This window comes from Eucyclogobius newberryi, unplaced genomic scaffold (genome assembly GCF_026437365.1).
Source record: "Eucyclogobius newberryi isolate DKJ021-1_F unplaced genomic scaffold, fEucNew1.0.hap1 SCAF_1, whole genome shotgun sequence".
NCBI classification, from domain to species: Eukaryota; Metazoa; Chordata; class Actinopteri; order Gobiiformes; family Gobiidae; genus Eucyclogobius; species Eucyclogobius newberryi.
The window spans coordinates 37,349,358-37,366,076 of NW_027315723.1; the positions used below are offsets into that span (position 1 = coordinate 37,349,358).

At 41.3% G+C, this 16,719-nt stretch overlaps 2 protein-coding genes across 2 annotated transcripts; both read left to right on the plus strand.

Moving 5' to 3' along the window:
- The first annotated feature begins 4,613 nt into the window (after positions 1-4,613).
- On the plus strand, positions 4,614-7,703 carry akirin2 (akirin 2). Its single transcript, XM_072445429.1, has 5 exons — positions 4,614-5,097; positions 5,570-5,707; positions 6,618-6,767; positions 6,839-6,910; positions 7,187-7,703. Exons 1-5 carry the CDS (start codon positions 4,929-4,931, stop codon positions 7,195-7,197), a joined length of 540 nt encoding a protein of 179 aa, XP_072301530.1. The 5' UTR covers positions 4,614-4,928; the 3' UTR covers positions 7,198-7,703.
- Positions 7,704-8,363: 660 nt separating this feature from the next.
- On the plus strand, positions 8,364-16,489 carry rars2 (arginyl-tRNA synthetase 2, mitochondrial). The gene is made up of 20 exons (XM_072445443.1): positions 8,364-8,455; positions 8,583-8,656; positions 8,953-9,055; positions 9,371-9,454; positions 9,528-9,622; positions 9,712-9,767; positions 9,834-9,917; positions 10,830-10,906; positions 11,175-11,333; positions 11,394-11,500; positions 11,722-11,817; positions 11,891-11,951; positions 12,454-12,530; positions 13,283-13,407; positions 13,525-13,592; positions 15,068-15,177; positions 15,830-15,922; positions 16,013-16,087; positions 16,163-16,226; positions 16,364-16,489. Exons 1-20 carry the CDS (start codon positions 8,420-8,422, stop codon positions 16,448-16,450), a joined length of 1,731 nt encoding a protein of 576 aa, XP_072301544.1. The 5' UTR covers positions 8,364-8,419; the 3' UTR covers positions 16,451-16,489.
- The last annotated feature ends 230 nt before the right edge of the window (positions 16,490-16,719 follow it).

Consider the following 16,719-nt stretch of genomic DNA (forward strand, 5'->3'; position numbering starts at 1 on the left):
ACAAGGTGAACAGATTTATCCTCAAATTGCATCATAATTTAATTGAGTTTTCATTATTAAAATAATGACATAGATCGTTGGTAAATTGGGCAGTAATTAACAAATATGAAACAAGGACCAATATTGTACAAAGACAGGGTTACTGTTGACTAAAATGAAATTATTTAGTCCTGTTATAGGCCTGTTAAAAAAAAGCCTTGTTTCCACTGTCTCAAAGTAGGATTTAACACTGAAACTCCGCTCACAATAATGACTGAAAAGGAAAGTGAAGGGGTTAGGACAGGAGGTATAAGATAAGACAAGATAACCTTTATTTGTCCCACAATGGGACAATGTCACAGTATTGCACATAATTATGAAAGCTGAATGACACATGTTCAGGACTAACAGTGTTTGTTGTAGAGTCTGACAGCAGCAGGGTGGATCAGTCTCTCACTGAAGCTGCTCTCCAGAGTGGACCGAGTGTCCTGCAGGGGGTGACACTCATGGTCCAGCATAGATGTGAATTTAGCCAGGACCCTTCTGTCCCCCACCTCCTGCACCGAGTCCAGAGCACAGCCCAGGACGGAGCTGGACTTCTTGATGACTTTGTCCAGCTTCTTCCTCTCCCTCTCTGTGATGCTGCTGCTCCAGCAGACCACACCGTACAGGAGCTGATGCCACCACAGAGTCGTAGAAGGTCTTCAGGAGTGGCCCTGTCACTCCAAAAGACCTGAGTCTCCTCAGGAGGTAGAGCCGACTCTGGCTCTTCCTGTACAGTGCGTCTGTGTTATGAGTCCAGTCCAGTTTGTGGTTCAGATGAACACCCAGGTACTTGTATGAGTCCACTATCTCAATGTCCCTTCCCTGGATGTTCACTGGTGAGGGGGCAGTGGAGTGGCGTCTGCGGAAGTCCACCATCTTTCCCGCGTTGATGAGGAGGTGGTTCCGCTGACACCAGTCCACAAAGTCCTGCGCCAGTCCTCTGTACTCCGCATTGTCATCGTCCGTGATGAGTCCGATGATGGCAGAGTCGTCAAAGAACTTCTGCAGGACACAGCTGTCCGTGTCGTGTCTGAGGTCTGCAGTGTAAAGGGTGAAGAGAAAGGGCGCGAGGACGGTGCCCTGGGGCGCCCCCACACTGCAGGTCCGAGTGTCAGACAGTCCCGGGCTCTCACAAACTGGGGTCGGTCTGTGAGGTAGTCCAGGATCCACTCTGCCAGGTCATACTCTACACCAGCCGTCTCCAGTTTGTCCCTCAGGAGCAGTGGCTGATGGTGTTGAAGGCGCTGGAGAGATCAAAGAACAGGATCCTCACAGAGCTGCCAGGCTTTTCCAGGTGAGAGAGAGAGCGGTGCAGTAGGGAGATGACGGCGTCCTCCACTTCAATGCCAGGCCGATATACAAACCGCAGCGGATCCATGGCTGAGCTCACGGTGAAGCTCACCGCTCCAGTGTCTTCATCACATGGGACGTGAGAGCCACCGGCCTAAAGCTGTTCAGGTCTTTGAAGCGCTGTGTCTTGGGCACTGGTACCACACAGGAGGCCTTCCAGAGCTGTGGTACCACCCTCAGCTTCAGGCACATGTTAAAGACATGCTTGATAACTTCACACAGTTCATCTGCACAGGACTTAAGGAACCTGGAGCAGATGTTGCTGAGACAGCAAGTGGTTGGCTGGAGGACTGTGTGATTGGTCTAATAACAAGGATCACACTTCAAACTCTGCCCTTTGTCATAAAAAAAAACCCTGCTTAAATCAGTGCAGCACAATAATCGCGCTTAGACCTGCAGAGTCCATCGGTGTCGTTCGACATTGGAGTTTCCGGTTTCTCTATTGGTCTGCACTAGGAGCATGACTAGGAGCTGGCGGGAGCGTGCTTTGCGCCCTGATTTGGTAGCTAAAAGCTAACATATATCAACTTGTGTTTTTGTAAACAGTTTAGTTTGCTGTCTTATTTTAACATTATTGATTACATTTATTGGATGATAGCATTAGCTTAGAGACAAAACCCTTATTTGTTACTATAAATCAGGGGCGCCCAAACTTTTTTCCTTGGCGGGCATCAAGTAATAGATAAAATCCCAAGGGCCAATGGATTTTGTGTTGCATTGCACAAGTTTATATGAAAGAGATGATGATTAAATTGTCTCAACATATTTTAGGGGAATAGAATTGATGTGGTGTCTTTTCAACTAATGACAGTATTTTCAACACAGAAATTAATCAAATAGATACTCCTAATAAATCTCAGCACAACGTCATGGGCCATATTAGACCCCCTAGAGGGCCAGGTTTGGCCCGCTGGCTCCAATTTGGGCACCCCTGATATAGATGTTCCTAGGGGAAGTATTTACATGGTAGGAAAGGTCTTAACGTGCTGCCTGTGTTTATCCATCTGTAACTCGCTCTCTGCTTTGTATTCATTAGTTTTATTCATTTTAGCAAAACTCTGCTAATTCCCTATAAGGATTATTGCAGTGGCCACTGTGGGACACAAACTAGGTGCTTCAGGATAAGAAAGACGTGCACAGAGCCGATCAGTGTCGATCGACGTTGATCCGAACGCAGTGCACCCGGTAAGTTTGTGATCAACTTTACCCCGATTTGCTCTGATGTCACGAGTTGGAAGCTGGTGAAATCCAAAAGGGATCAACCAACTGGAGCTGCCTAATCCAGATGATCGACAAGAGTTCACGGCTGCAACGGAGACAGAGCTAAAAGTCTTATTTAAAGATGAACAGCTTCAAAAAGGCCTTTTCTACCCACTCATTGATGACATCGCACTTGATGAAATATACAACTAGTCACTTAATGAAGATAATCATGAAATAAAAAATAGATGCCTTCAAAAAAAGGAAGGAGGGAAAAGAAACATTTAAAAGTTAGTTTCATACTGTTCAATTCTCAAGGCTAAGTGAAAAAGGATCAAACTATTGCCTAGGGAAATGATTACATAAGCTTTTAATTAAAACGATAGCACAGGGGTTGTGGCGGCTGCTCCACCTGGTTGAGCCCGTTAGGATTTCATGAGCTTTCAACTCTTGATATAAGAGCAAGTCAGGGTAAAGTCAAACGCAAACCTACCTGGGTACACAACGTTCAGATCAAAACTGATTGACACCGATCAGACCAACGATTGGACAATAAAATGTCCAAAAATGACTGGGGGCAGTAAACAATGCTATTAGAGGCGGAAGATATAGCCAATCGAAAAACTGTTGATTTGGAGATATACAAAATTAGAATATGAGTATTGTCTATATTTAAATCTTGTAAAAATAGACGCTGTTGTTGTTGTGTTACTTTTAATGGCAATTGGCAGCCAACTGAAAAGGTACATTTACCGCCACCTACTGTAGTTCTTCAAAGTATGTGTTTTACGCTATACCATAAAAAAAGTAGAGCAAGAGAGAGAGAAAGAGAGAATAAAAGAGAAAGAGAGAGGGGAAGAGAGTGCAATGGCAAGAAGCCATTGTTGTTGTGTAACTTTTAATGGCGTCCGGGAGCCAACTGGAAAGGTGCATTTACCGCCACCTACTGTAGTTATACGTCTTAAAGGTATGTGTTTCACGAAGGAGGAGGGAAAGAAAAAATTGCATGGTTATATCCCATACAGTTTCCGTGACGATGATGCCACGCCTTTGACGACGATGTCACGGCTTTGACGATGATGTCACGCCTTTGACGATGATGTCACGCCTTTGACGATGATGTCACGCCTTTGACGATGATGTCACGGACAATGACGTCACCAATCACCAACATTCCGCCACTCTTTTTAAAAAAATAATATTTTTGGATCGAAGGCTTTATTAGACAGGAAAGTTTACGAATAAATTCGAACAATTGGATACCAACCACCATAAAACACATTGCTACTTTGACAACGGATCCCAGATACTGAAAGCAATAGCAAGAATCAAACGAAGATTATTTACAAAACGAACTTTGAATGACAAGTCGGACAAAAGGTGCGACCTGTGATACAAGCAATGGAAGGAGTACTTTTACGGACTACGACAGAGTCTGAGGACTACGACAAAGTCTGAGGAATAAAGTCTGGCGGTAATGCAACACTTGGATGCCAACCGCCATAAAACAACAACAACAACAACAACAACAACAACAAGCGGAAAAACGGGTTAGTTTAAAAGTCTATGGTAAGAAAAAGAGAAGAGCGCTGTTTTTGTTGTTGTTTTACTTTTAAGGGCAGTTGGCAGCCAACTGAAACGGTGTATTTAGCCTCACCTACTGTAGTTGTACGTCTTCAAAGTCTGTAAAAAAGGGTCCTCCACAAGCGAAAGAGGGTTGAGGGGGGAGAAGTCTAAATAATAGTCTAAAGGAGATGTCCTCTGTAAAACTACAGTAGGTGGCGGTAATGTAACACTTGGATACCAATCACCAAAGAAGAAGAAGAAAGAAAAAATAGCGTTACTATTAGTGACTGCTGTATTACGCAGTCACGCAATGATGACCTCAAGAAGAGACAGAAACGTGTAGTGTAACCCTTCTTTTGTGATTCAGTTTATGGTCCATACAAGCGAATTACGTTTCATCAAATTGAAACAAAAACTACAACTACCAGCATCGCGCGTCCTTCTGCCCATGCGCAGCAGAGTTTGGTGAGGGACGGTAACTGATCGCCTGAAAGCGCTTAGCCGTTGTATGAATCTCTTGGAAGTCCGGGCATTAAATCTATCATCATCTGATTAAACACGGCTTTCATCTGTAGCTATTTTGGTCATGTATTAGCTCGACGCGTTATATTGCTCTCAAGATACAGAATTTGATCGTCAAAGCTCATTAGATAAGGTTATAGGGCGTATTTTCGCTCCCCGGAAACCTGCTATATTTAGCCGCTAAGGTTAGCTAGCTTTAGCAGCTCAGACCGGGCCCACAGGATAACCTCGATTCTGCTGTAAAGCTCTTCCAAACTCTTAGTAAAATGGCGTGTGGGGCTACTCTGAAGAGGAGTCTGGATTTCGACCCATTAATGAACCAGGGTTCACCGAAAAGACGGAGGTGCGCCCCAATCGTGTCTCCGGTGTCTTCGCCCCAGAAATACCTGCGTCTAGAGCCTTCGCCTTTTGGGGAAGTGTCGAGACTCACAACAGGTAACGACACATGTTTTACACCAGATGTACAGTTGTATAGTTGTGCTATATGTTGGGTGGCCTCCTGGGACTGTAACGTTGCTTGTAATGGTTGCGTTGTCCAAACAAAACACACATGACGCAGGGTTTGCATCGGAGCTAACACTGTTTCACTCTTATCTGCTTTGCCAATGTGCAATGTTGACGTGTCTGATATTGACGCCTAACTAACCCCTAAACGTTTACATTTCGTGTTTGGCTCCAAATATCTATTGCATTTCGTTTATAATTATTACAATATTTACGTACTGAGCTCATTTCTGGGCTATAACGTGCTTGTGGTAACTTGTGGCAGTAGTAGGCCCAGGTCAAATACTCATGATGTTGTTGCCACTTACTGAAAATCATGCTCATGGCTTAATTATGTTGACAAAACTTTCCCCATTTCCTCTTAAAGACCTAATAGTTTATCTTATGTGTTTGGTCTCTCCAGAGCAAATCCTCCAAAACATAAAGCAGGAGTACAAGCGATTGCAGAAGAGGCGGCACCTGGACAGTGGTTTCCAGCAGCCGGGTGATGGATGCTGTCCAGTGGAGCTGCAGCATATTCACAGTGGAGCTGCTCTACCAGGTACAGTCAGGACACTGCTGTTAGCATTTCATGTCTTTAGTCAAAGCAATATGCTTTGTCCTGTTCTTCTGAGCTGTCCTGAGATTAACGCTGCGTTTCAGTCGTCTTCAGAGGTCAGACCTCTGACCGCAGAGTGGCGGTTTCTCAGAGTACCAGTCATCAAGACAAAATAATGACCACTATTTTATAGTAACGGAAGTAACTTCATTTAAGTTAATGTATTGACCTGGACATTGTTATTACCGTTCCAGTTTATAAAACATTGTTGGCTCTGTGGACGTTTGCGACATTAGCATCATACATTTAACACACACACACGCACATATACATACATACACGCATACAGACGTATAACACAAGTACTGTCACTAATGAAGCTGTCGGGTGTTTATCCTTCACATAACACTGGGCACAGCCATGTTAAATTTTCTAGCTAGCTCTGAAATTTTCTCAGTTTCAGAGTAGGTATTCCAAGTTGGAAGGATGTTCCTTTGAAAGTACAAGTCGGAACTCGGAAGATGGGAGCACAGAGGACGACTGGAATGCACCATAACTACCACCAGTGCTAGTGGTTTAGTTGAGTTGTCAGTTTAACAGGAATGTCCTTTGTCTGTATAGACAACATTTTGGTCCTCTGTTCCTTTTCTTCTGGTGGTTTGTGGCCTACAGCAAAACAAGAATGCACATCAAAACAGGAATTGGGTTCAAGAGCATTTTATATAGTTAGTAATTAGCAGTTTATATTTTAACTTATGGAAATATTATAAACCTTAAATGCTGTATAAAAGTTGTTTTCATTTGATTTTAAACAAAATTACCCTTTAAGATTAGATTTGAATGTTTTTAGTTTAGTGTTCAGTGTGATTGGTTTGGCTTAATTTCTGCATGTGTTTTGTGGTTGTGTGAACAGGGATGTCTTCTGGAGCGTCGTCTCCCACCAGGAAAGAGCAGCCCCTGCTCTCGCTCAAACAGGTGGGCTTGATCTGTGAGAGACTACTGAAGGAGCGCGAGGAGAAGATCCGCGAGGAGTACGACGAGATCCTCACCTCAAAACTTGCAGGTCTGTAACTTTGGGTTCTTCCTCACGTTTTATTCAAACATTCTGAATTTACCCTTTTATATCTTTTTCAGAACAATATGATGCCTTTGTGAAGTTTACACATGATCAGCTGATGCGAAGATTTGGAGAGCAGCCAGCCAGCTGTAAGTATCTCTAGTTGGCTAACAGTCATAAGCCCCTAATCAGTTCGCTTTAAGAAACTATTAGGGCCCTGGAGTTTGTACTATATTCAGAACTAGATATAAGAATATAAGGCATATATTTTATGCAAACTACATGCACCTATGAGCGTTCCAAACGCACGCCTTTGCACTGATCCATTATTACAATATTGCTTCCTTAAGATGATGCTACTTGAAATGTCGACCTAAACTTAAAATGTTTTCTCATTAGTGTTTTTGTTCCTTTTTTTTTGGCAGATGTGTCCTGAGTTCTTTGCTTTTGGAGAGCCTTGCTGCGTCTGCCGGACTCGGTGGCAGTGGGATTGTCGCTGTGCCATACGTCGCCTGTGTCTGGACCTCGGTCAGTGGAGCCGGCTCTGCTCCTCTGATGCTCCTAGTGGCCTCTTAACTGCCCTGTCTATATATCTTTGGTTTGTTTTGATGCCTTCACATTAGGCTCACTGCCACACGCACCCTTGGCCTTTCAATGTTTTCTTTTTTGTGATCGATTTTCTTTTGAGAAGGAGGTTAGTGTACATTTTGAAAAGGGATTCGACTTATGCAAATGGACGATTGAAAGCCTTTTGACTGGACTCTGGCCACAGGCTTTTCAAGCATTGTTTTAACTTGTTCTGGCAGTTACTGTCATTTTGTTTGTATACACTGAACATTTTTTTTCTTTGCTTGAGTTTTGTTCAATGTAACTATATTTTATTTGCTGTAGTTATATTGGGCTTTGGTTCAAAAAAGCTTACAAATAAAGCGTTTACATAAATGTCTGTGTCCAAATTCTTTCACCAATGCAAATTTGGCTTTCAAGACCTGAAGAAGACAATTGGACAAATGCCTGAATGTATTCACTGTTCACAATATTTTTTCTTCTAGTTGACATAATTTAAATCTCTTTTGCTATGGAGTTTGCTGGGGATTACACCCATCCATGGGTTTCAGACTGGTGAGAACCTAGGACTGTTTCAGTTCAGTTCAGATCAGTTTAAAACAAAAAATATCTTTAGAGTGGGAAAAAATCCTCTGCTGAAATACATTTTCAATATGCAACATAACCTTACCTCAAAATACCACAGTTTTTTGATGCTCACTTCCGTGAGAAAATATGGCACTAAGTTCAATAAACGTTACTTTTTCTGTATTGAAATGTAGAACATGCAGCGTATATTTTCCTAAATGGCAAAATCGGTATTGTTCACCAGGAGCATTCAGGCCTGTGGGTCGTAATAACTACTTCACTGCCTTTCTATTTTTTTCCCATATTTTTTGTACAAGTCGCGATCAGCTGTGTAACCTGGCTGGAGCTTTGCAGAAAACAAACGCACCACTGCTGTAAGTGACGCATAGGAAAAGGACGTTTCCGATTGGCTGTTGAACGAGGAAGCGGATTTTTTTTATGCTGTACTTTAGCCAGCATGCCGCGGACAACACATTAGAATGATACGTTGGTATTACTTAAATGCCCATTATAACTAAAGGACAATGGCCTGCTCATTTAGAAGAGCGATCGCTGCCAAGGTAAATTTGGTAAAAATAGCATGTTGTATACTAGGATATCCGCTGTTGTCCTGGACTCTATTTGACCCTGACCATAGACATCGTTTATTCAAACCTGAAGTCATGATGTGTGTGTTTGGGTTTACAGCTGAGCAGGACTCTGCAGCAGCCCGAGGAGCTCCTACTGCCAGCCCTGTCCGCTGTCCCAGTCTTCAGAAAACAGTGATTCATTTTTCCTCATTAATCCCATATTGTATGCATCAGTCACACCGTTATAGAAAGTGTACATGGCGCTTATGATGATTCCACTAATATAACAAAAAAATGTCAGTGCATTTTTTATATTTATGAGCATAACACCAAGGGTTAACTTGTGTGTCCATTTAAGGAACACCAACAAATGACAACAGACGAAGAAGATAGCTTCAAATAACCACAACTTTCTTCAAAGTGAATTTTCACTGACATTGACGTGAACACTACGTGTTACTTCATGTTATGTTATGTGTCCTCCACAGGCAGACTCCTGACTTCAAACTCTCATTGAGTGTGTTACGTTTGAATGGGATTTTACCCACAACAGCAGACATACAGCTGCAGACAGAAGACCTAACCAGACAGGTTAGTCCCTAAGAAAAGCACATGGCAGGCTATGATATTTACTTATTTACTGTATACAAAAGGTATTCAGACAGCAATAACGGTATGGTGTCATAATATGATATCACTTTGTGAAACAGATTTTCACTCTGTTCTTTTAACAAAGAATACCCACTGCCATGTTTTTCTTCTCACACCTCTGCCCTCATGTCTATATATCTAGTATATTGCAGTGATACATGTTTTTTCCATTAAAATACATCTATGAGGCCAGAGAAGATTTTATGAGTGACGCCATAACTGATGCATTAAAAATGAAGAGATGTTTTGTTTTAGTTAAAACCAGACTGTGTGGTGCAAGACATTTCTGCTGGAAGTGGAGCCATCAACTTCACAATTAACCGTAAACTTTTCATTCAGGTCAGTTATCAGTTTTATTATCATTTTATGAAATCTAGATTCTTGTCCACTGTACATTTTTTTCTATTTTTAGAAATTGTTGGAGACATTTGACAATGATGCAAAGTTTGGTTTAAATAGTGAGCTTTTGAACACACTTAATCGTGGCACCACATTGGTAGAATACAGGTTTGTGGGTCTAATCACTGCTCTGAGCACCACTACATGTACATGCACTACTGCATGATCCTTTATGTTTATATTTTTATACTTCACAGCTCTCCAAACATTGCCAAAAAATTCCATGCTGGACACCTCCGCTCTACTATAATTGGTGAGTATTTTAAGTTTTAGGGTTGTTTTTTTAATAATGTAATCTTGACCTATTTTTCCTGAAAAGGAAACTTCATTGCCAACCTGAAGGAGGCTTTGGGGAATAAAGTTATCAGAATGAACTATCTGGGAGACTGGGGCATGCAGTTTGGTGAGTGAAGATGGTCAAATCTTTCAAAGGAAAGTCTTACTCATATGAGTCAAATTAACTATTGATTAAAGGCGGTATGGACGATTTTTCGGCGATTTGAGAACGCAGGCGGAAGTGCGCATGCGCACTCCCCCGTGCGGACTGATACAACACACACGTGCGTTTGTTTATTAGAGCGACGGAGCGCATCGCATCTCTCGTCTCCCGTAGATTTCTGTCCACTTCTGCGTCAGCTCGAACTGTCTTTCTCCGTCTTCATTTTGCCCTGTACACTGAGGGAACTATATTATGATAGATCCATGCGCTTCGGCACGCGGAAACGTGGGGACGAGCCTGACGCGGCTGCAGGTGAGCGGTTGGTGCGTTTTATGATTGATACGTGGCAGGACTAATGATTTATCCACGCCACGAGGAAATATGATAAAAAAATTGCTGAAAATAATCGTCCATACCGCCTTTAACTTATGATATTACCATATTTAATAGTATTAAATATAATACATATATACATATATAATATATATATAATAAAAAGTTTCCTGTAGCAGCAGGAGCAGTAATCAGAATCTATCGTGCAATGTTAAAGGCTCTGTAACTTCTCTGGTCTGCCACTGGCTTGTCTCCATAGAGATGTTTCTTTGTCTAGATTCTTTGTCTAGAATGTTCCTCAGTATAGTTTTAAACTTACCGGTCTCAATGGAGACAATCAGATGATGACACCAGGCCAAGGTAAAATACTGCTATAAAAACACATGGCAATATATAATATTATAATGCCATAATGGCATGTAGATATGCAGATGGCCATTAGAAAAGTTACATGATGCACATTTAATTAGATTGTACTGCACGTCCTAACCAAATGAAGTAAATAGTCTTTCATTAGTCATCATCATTCTTTTTTCTATCAAGGTTTGTTAGGCGCCGGCTTTACACAGTTTGGCTCCTATTCAAAACTGAGGGACAATCCATTGCAGCATTTGTTTGAGGTATGTGGACTGGAGTCATTTTTCTGACATTCAAAAGGCATTTAGTTCTCATTTTCTTTGTGCGTAAACCTGCTCAGTCACTTGTGTGTTGTTTTTCACTTAAGAACAATATGATGTCCTTTGTCACAGATACCATAGCCTTGTTTGGCTGTTAAAGCATTAAATGTATGTGATTCTTTATTTGATTCATAGAACCCAGGAATCTACGCCATGAAGCAAGCACTATGAACACGATCCTAAAGCATTTGTGTGTATGTTGTTTTTTAAGGTCTATGTACAAGTGAACAGAGAAGCTGAACACAATGATAACCTGAGACAAGAGGCCAGAGACTTCTTCAGAAAACTGGAGGAACACAACCCTGAGGCTGTGGGTTTATGGCAACGCTTCAGGGACATCACAGTGGAAGAGTACCAGCACGTGTATAAGGTGAGGTAACTTTACAGCGTCGACGCACAACGAACCTTAAATAATTGTATGTTATCTTAGCGCTTAGGGGTGCGTTTTGATGTTTACTCCGGAGAGTCCCTTCACCAAAGCCAGGCTCAGGAGGTGGTCGAGCAACTGCAGAGTCGAGGCCTGTTGAAAACTACTGAGTAAGTTCCAATGAACTGTGAGCACAGCAATGCCCTTTTGGAGCATCATTGTTTAAAGAATACAGTAAATATTAAATGCTTAAATATGCACGGCTCACTTTAAGTACAACGTTGAGTGTGTAAATGAAGGGGAAACGATTATAACATTGGCTAAAGCGCTTTCAAGTCAGTTGTTCTTAATGCGTCTCCTCTAACCTATAATGGTAAACTAATGCTTCCAGGAAGGGCACAGGAGTCGTGGATCTTTCTGTTTCTGGAGACTTGAGCAACGTATGCACTGTACTTCGCAGTGATGGAACCACTCTTTACATCACCAGGTAAGGACTAGAACACCTCTGCCACACCAGTCAGTACAATGTAACCACAGTTGACCATTTCTGTCTGTTGCAGAGATATCGCTGCTGCTATTGACAGAAAAGATAGGTACAAGTTCACAGAGATGATTTATGTGGTAAGAGTTTTGCAGTTTGGGCATTTGTCCCAACTAAACTGTGTATCCAGATGGCTTTCAGCTAAAATAATCCACACCAACAGAGCAGCGGTGGCACATAACCTGCTTTAAATCTCCTCCATCTGCTCTGACACATCCACCTGGGACACACTTTATTCTTCTATACTTGGGTCACTGAAAAGCGCTTTATAAATAAGTTGTTATTATTATTATTATTATTATTATTATTATTATTAGAGAGCGGGAGCACAGACAAGAGAGTCAGACAAGTTTTGTTTCATACTTGTTTGAGGTGTGTGTGTGTACGAGTTACCGTGGTTAATGAAGATGTATTAGGCTTTTTTCTGGTACTTAATATCTTACTAACTTACTACTTACTAGCATAAGTAGATCATCATTTTAAAATTTTATCTATTGTAAACCGCAATATAAAAGGTCTATTTCGCATAATATATGTATCCTTTAAAAAAAAAGTTTCTTCAATGTTTCTTTTCTTCTGAAGACGGATAAAAGCCAAGCCAACCACTTCCAGCAGTTGTTCCAGATTCTACCGGCTTTGGGACACCACTGGGCTGAAAGGTGGGGTACAGCTTTTCTTTCATTTTTATTTATACATGTATTTAATTATTTATTGAACAGAGAACGTGCACATTAATCAACAGTTCTGTAAATGTAGAGTTAGTCAGAAAGGCTAGTATTTATCTATAGAGTGTCTTCCACCAATGAGAACACCCATGACAGTGAAGATAAGATGGACAAAAGGATGATGTCTCTGCGCTGGGGAGCAACCATGAATTTCAATAGTACATACAGTATATGACATATTCCAATAAGGATATGTTTTCCTTAAACATGTCATCGGGTCTCACTTTCCTAAATAAAAAGGTCAAACACGTTCTCATGTTTTTGTAATAATCATTTCATTTGGTGGTATAGAACAATGTGGTAAATATTGATCATACTTTTACATCAGTCAAGTGGCAGATTGTGAAGGAAAGATTAAAGGTTGACAATTACACTAGGTAGAACTAAGTGTCTCTCTAAGTGTCATGGAGGGGACTGTATTCTGACCATTTGAACAAAATAATAATATTTTCAGGTATTAATGTCAAATTGTAGCTATTGTGTAATTTTTATATGGATTTTGGCCCTTGTTTACAGTATGGTTGCTAGGTAACAGTTGTAGAATTACTGGTACCTGTCACATCTGCTGCTCAGGTCCAACCAGGAAGTGGCTATATGAACTTGTCAAACTGAGGACAAAACATTTGCAGTGTTACCTGTCACATGCACTATAAGTGAAGTTAATGGTGAGAGTCATTCATTTGCAGCTGTCGACATGTCCCGTTTGGTCTGGTGAAGGGGATGAAGACTCGGACAGGAGAGGTGGTCTTTCTTGAGGACGTTCTGGACGAGGCCCGCACCAGGATGCTACTCAACATGAGCCAGTCAAAAAGTAAACACAACCTATAGACTATTGCTCATTGTTAGTTAGAATCACCTACAAAATTAAATGAAGTGACATATTAAGAGAGTCTGATGGTGCCCTTTTTTTTTGGTTTTTCTATCATAGCAACAAAGGAACTTGAAGATCCAGAGGACACTGCAGAGAAAGTGGGATTAAGTGCGTTAATTGTCCAGGTACTTTTTTGCTACATCTTAATTTACTTGAATTTAAAATGCAATTACGCATGCAAAACAAACATCCTATTCTGCATTGATTGGCATTGTCTTTTTGTGAGCTCCAATAACGTGTTCCTCCATTTCCCGTTCTGCTTTGCCTTTAAAACGTCATACAAACAGTCACATATTCAGTAGCAACAATCTGAGCTTCCCACATTTCTAAGAGATACAGGGCTGTATTTTGCCCTCGGTCTTAGTTAAGTTTGGTGCTGCGGAGCTCATTTTGTCACATATTGCATCGCCGCAATTGATGACAGCGCAGGGCGGGGAATTCTAAACATTTTGGGAGTAATATGCCAAAATATGTGTGTGGTCTTGTACCTATACTCCGGAGTGACTTATATGCGATATTATTTATTTTCACACTTGCAACCGTATTTCATACTCCAGAGCAACTTATATATGTTTTTTCTTCTTTATTATGCATTTTTTGGCTGATTTATAGTCCGGAAATTACGGCAGATAAACTTCAAATCTTGGGCACTATTCTATCCCCATATGGACATAATAAAACAGCCTTCATGGGCATAAATAACACAAATTATAACTTATAGAATCATTATTAATCATCTGAACAGGGCAGCTCTGTTACGCACTCGGCTCCTGATGCTCTTTGCTGGACGCCTGGTACTGTGCAGTTTGTGCCATCCCAACCGTCACCATCACATTCACCCCACATCCTTGTCCCAGTCTACGTAAAACTGGCACAGACCGACGGCGCAACACGAGATCCGCACGTACGATCAGAGTTTCGGCTCCGGCACTCGGCTTTCGGAGCTGACCAGTGTGTGCGGTCCTTCTCTCAGGTGTCCAGCTGTGCGTGGCAGTGCAGTGCTGAGCACAGAGCGCACTGAAGTCTGCACTGCGCCTCTGTAAACTCCCCACACTGGGTGACAACCATTACTGAGGGCTCAGAGGCCTGGCACTGTGTGCAAAACAAATAAAGGTGAATAAATAAAGAAGCAATGCCCCAAGGCTGTATTTAAATATTTAATTATAATTGTTATAGTTTTTTTGAGCATACATTGAAGAACAGAACATCAAACAATGTAATTGCTCAGTTCTTTCCTTGCCTGTACATGAGGCCATGACAAACAGGTGGTGCTTTTGAATACCAGTTATCAGTCATTGGATCAAACACTAGCACCATATATGGACTGGCCATTCCCAACACGTTTTGACAGACTACTTTACCTTCGGCATTTGAACATAATGTGGGAGGGACTGGCTGGTCAGGTAATGGACTGACACCATCCCACTCCAGCCTCCAGCAGTCAAGTCCAGCCTCTTCACGCCAGCGTTAAGGTTGGCGAGGTAGCAAAAGAGTGCCCTGGAAAAGGCCCTTGTTAATGCTACCTCCGGGTGCAAAATACAGCCCTCAGTTTGTAGGTGAAGGGACACTGTCTGACAAATGATTAATTCCTTTGTTTCAGGATTTCAAAGGACCTCTTCAATCAGATTACAGCTTTGACTGGGACAGAATCTTACAAGCTCAGGGCGACACAGGTGTCTTCCTCCAGTACACACATGCACGTCTCTGCAGGTTTATCATATTCTTTTACTGCAATGTTTTTATTGTTCGGGCATTTTGTTGTTTGTCATGTTTGTGATAATATCTTAAAAATGAAACTAGAAATACTGTGATAGGGATGTTTTGGTTAATATTTGTTGCCTAGCTTTAGGTGAAAACCATTAGCCATTATTTAAAATCAATTGTTTTTATTTGCACAACAATCTTTTCTAATGTAACGTCATTTTGCAAATATCAGTGTTGGGCATTTGTTTTATTTAGAGACACTTTAGGGAAGGAGTGTGCAAACTACGGCCCGTTTGTCTTTATAATCCGGCCCGCCAAACATGCCAATATTTTAAAAAACTAAATATTTAAAAAAGCAAAAATCTATTATTTTTTGTCCTTAGGGTTATCACAATTCAGTATTTATGGTTTAGTTTCAATGTAGACCCATTTTAGTCCCATTTTAGCCCTAATTTGGACCTGATTTTATCCATGAGTAGATCTGGTGGCACTTGCAAAGCCAAATATGAACTCATGTAGCTCTTGGTGAGAACCACTGGCATACATTTCCTGAAAATCAATTGAATTGCACTTGTATTGTTTTGTATTAAAGAGTTGCCTTCTGTCGAATACTGACGTTTAATCCGGTCCCTCTGTATTCCTTTACACTTGTTTGCAGTTTACTACAAAAGAATGAAGACTTGGCAGCTCATTTTGACCCTTCTCTGCTGAACGAGCCATCTGCCATCACCATTGTGCAGCACCTCCTTCGGTAAACCATTGCACACATTGTTTTATCTACAACAAAATCAATAACAATATGTCTCAGTAATTACCTAGTCTTTTTCAAATGTTGATTTAGTTACGACGAAGTGCTTTTACAGTCATCACAGGATCTGCAACCCAAGCACCTGGTCAACTTTTTATTGAAGTTGTGGTAAGTGCTCAGGATGTTTACTTTGTTATTAATTTCTCATAGTTGGGTGATGACAAAATGTGTCTTCTTTCCCAGCCACTTGACTGCTTCTGCGCACAGAGAGCTGCCCGTGAAAGGGAGTCCAGCAGAAGTGGCACAGGTGACAAAAACGGTTAATTGTTAAAGCTAAATATTGAACGGTACAATTTAAATGTGCCGGTACATATGTATAATTGTACTGTGGCCGCTTAAAGCAGTTAAAAGTAGAACTAAAGAGATATTCCTGGTATTTTGCAGGCACGGAGGTGTCTGTTCAGGGGTTCTTGTTCAGTGTTGGCCAATGGGATGAAGCTCTTAGGCGTCACACCAGTCACAAAAATGTAAAAATGTGTGTTAATAAAACATTTTTTATTACAATTGTTCAACTTATTTGAACTTTTTGCCTTATGTATTATTTAAGATTATTTCTTGACAAGATGTTACACAAACATGCAGCCTATGGGTCGAGTGATATGTACAGGAAACAAAAGGGAACTATTAAAAGCTCCGCAACAAGGAGCGAAAACGTTTGAGATCCTGTGACAGCAAATCACAGGTCCAGAGGCACAGTCCAGTTTTATACAGCTCTCCAGTACAACCGAAGACCAGTAACA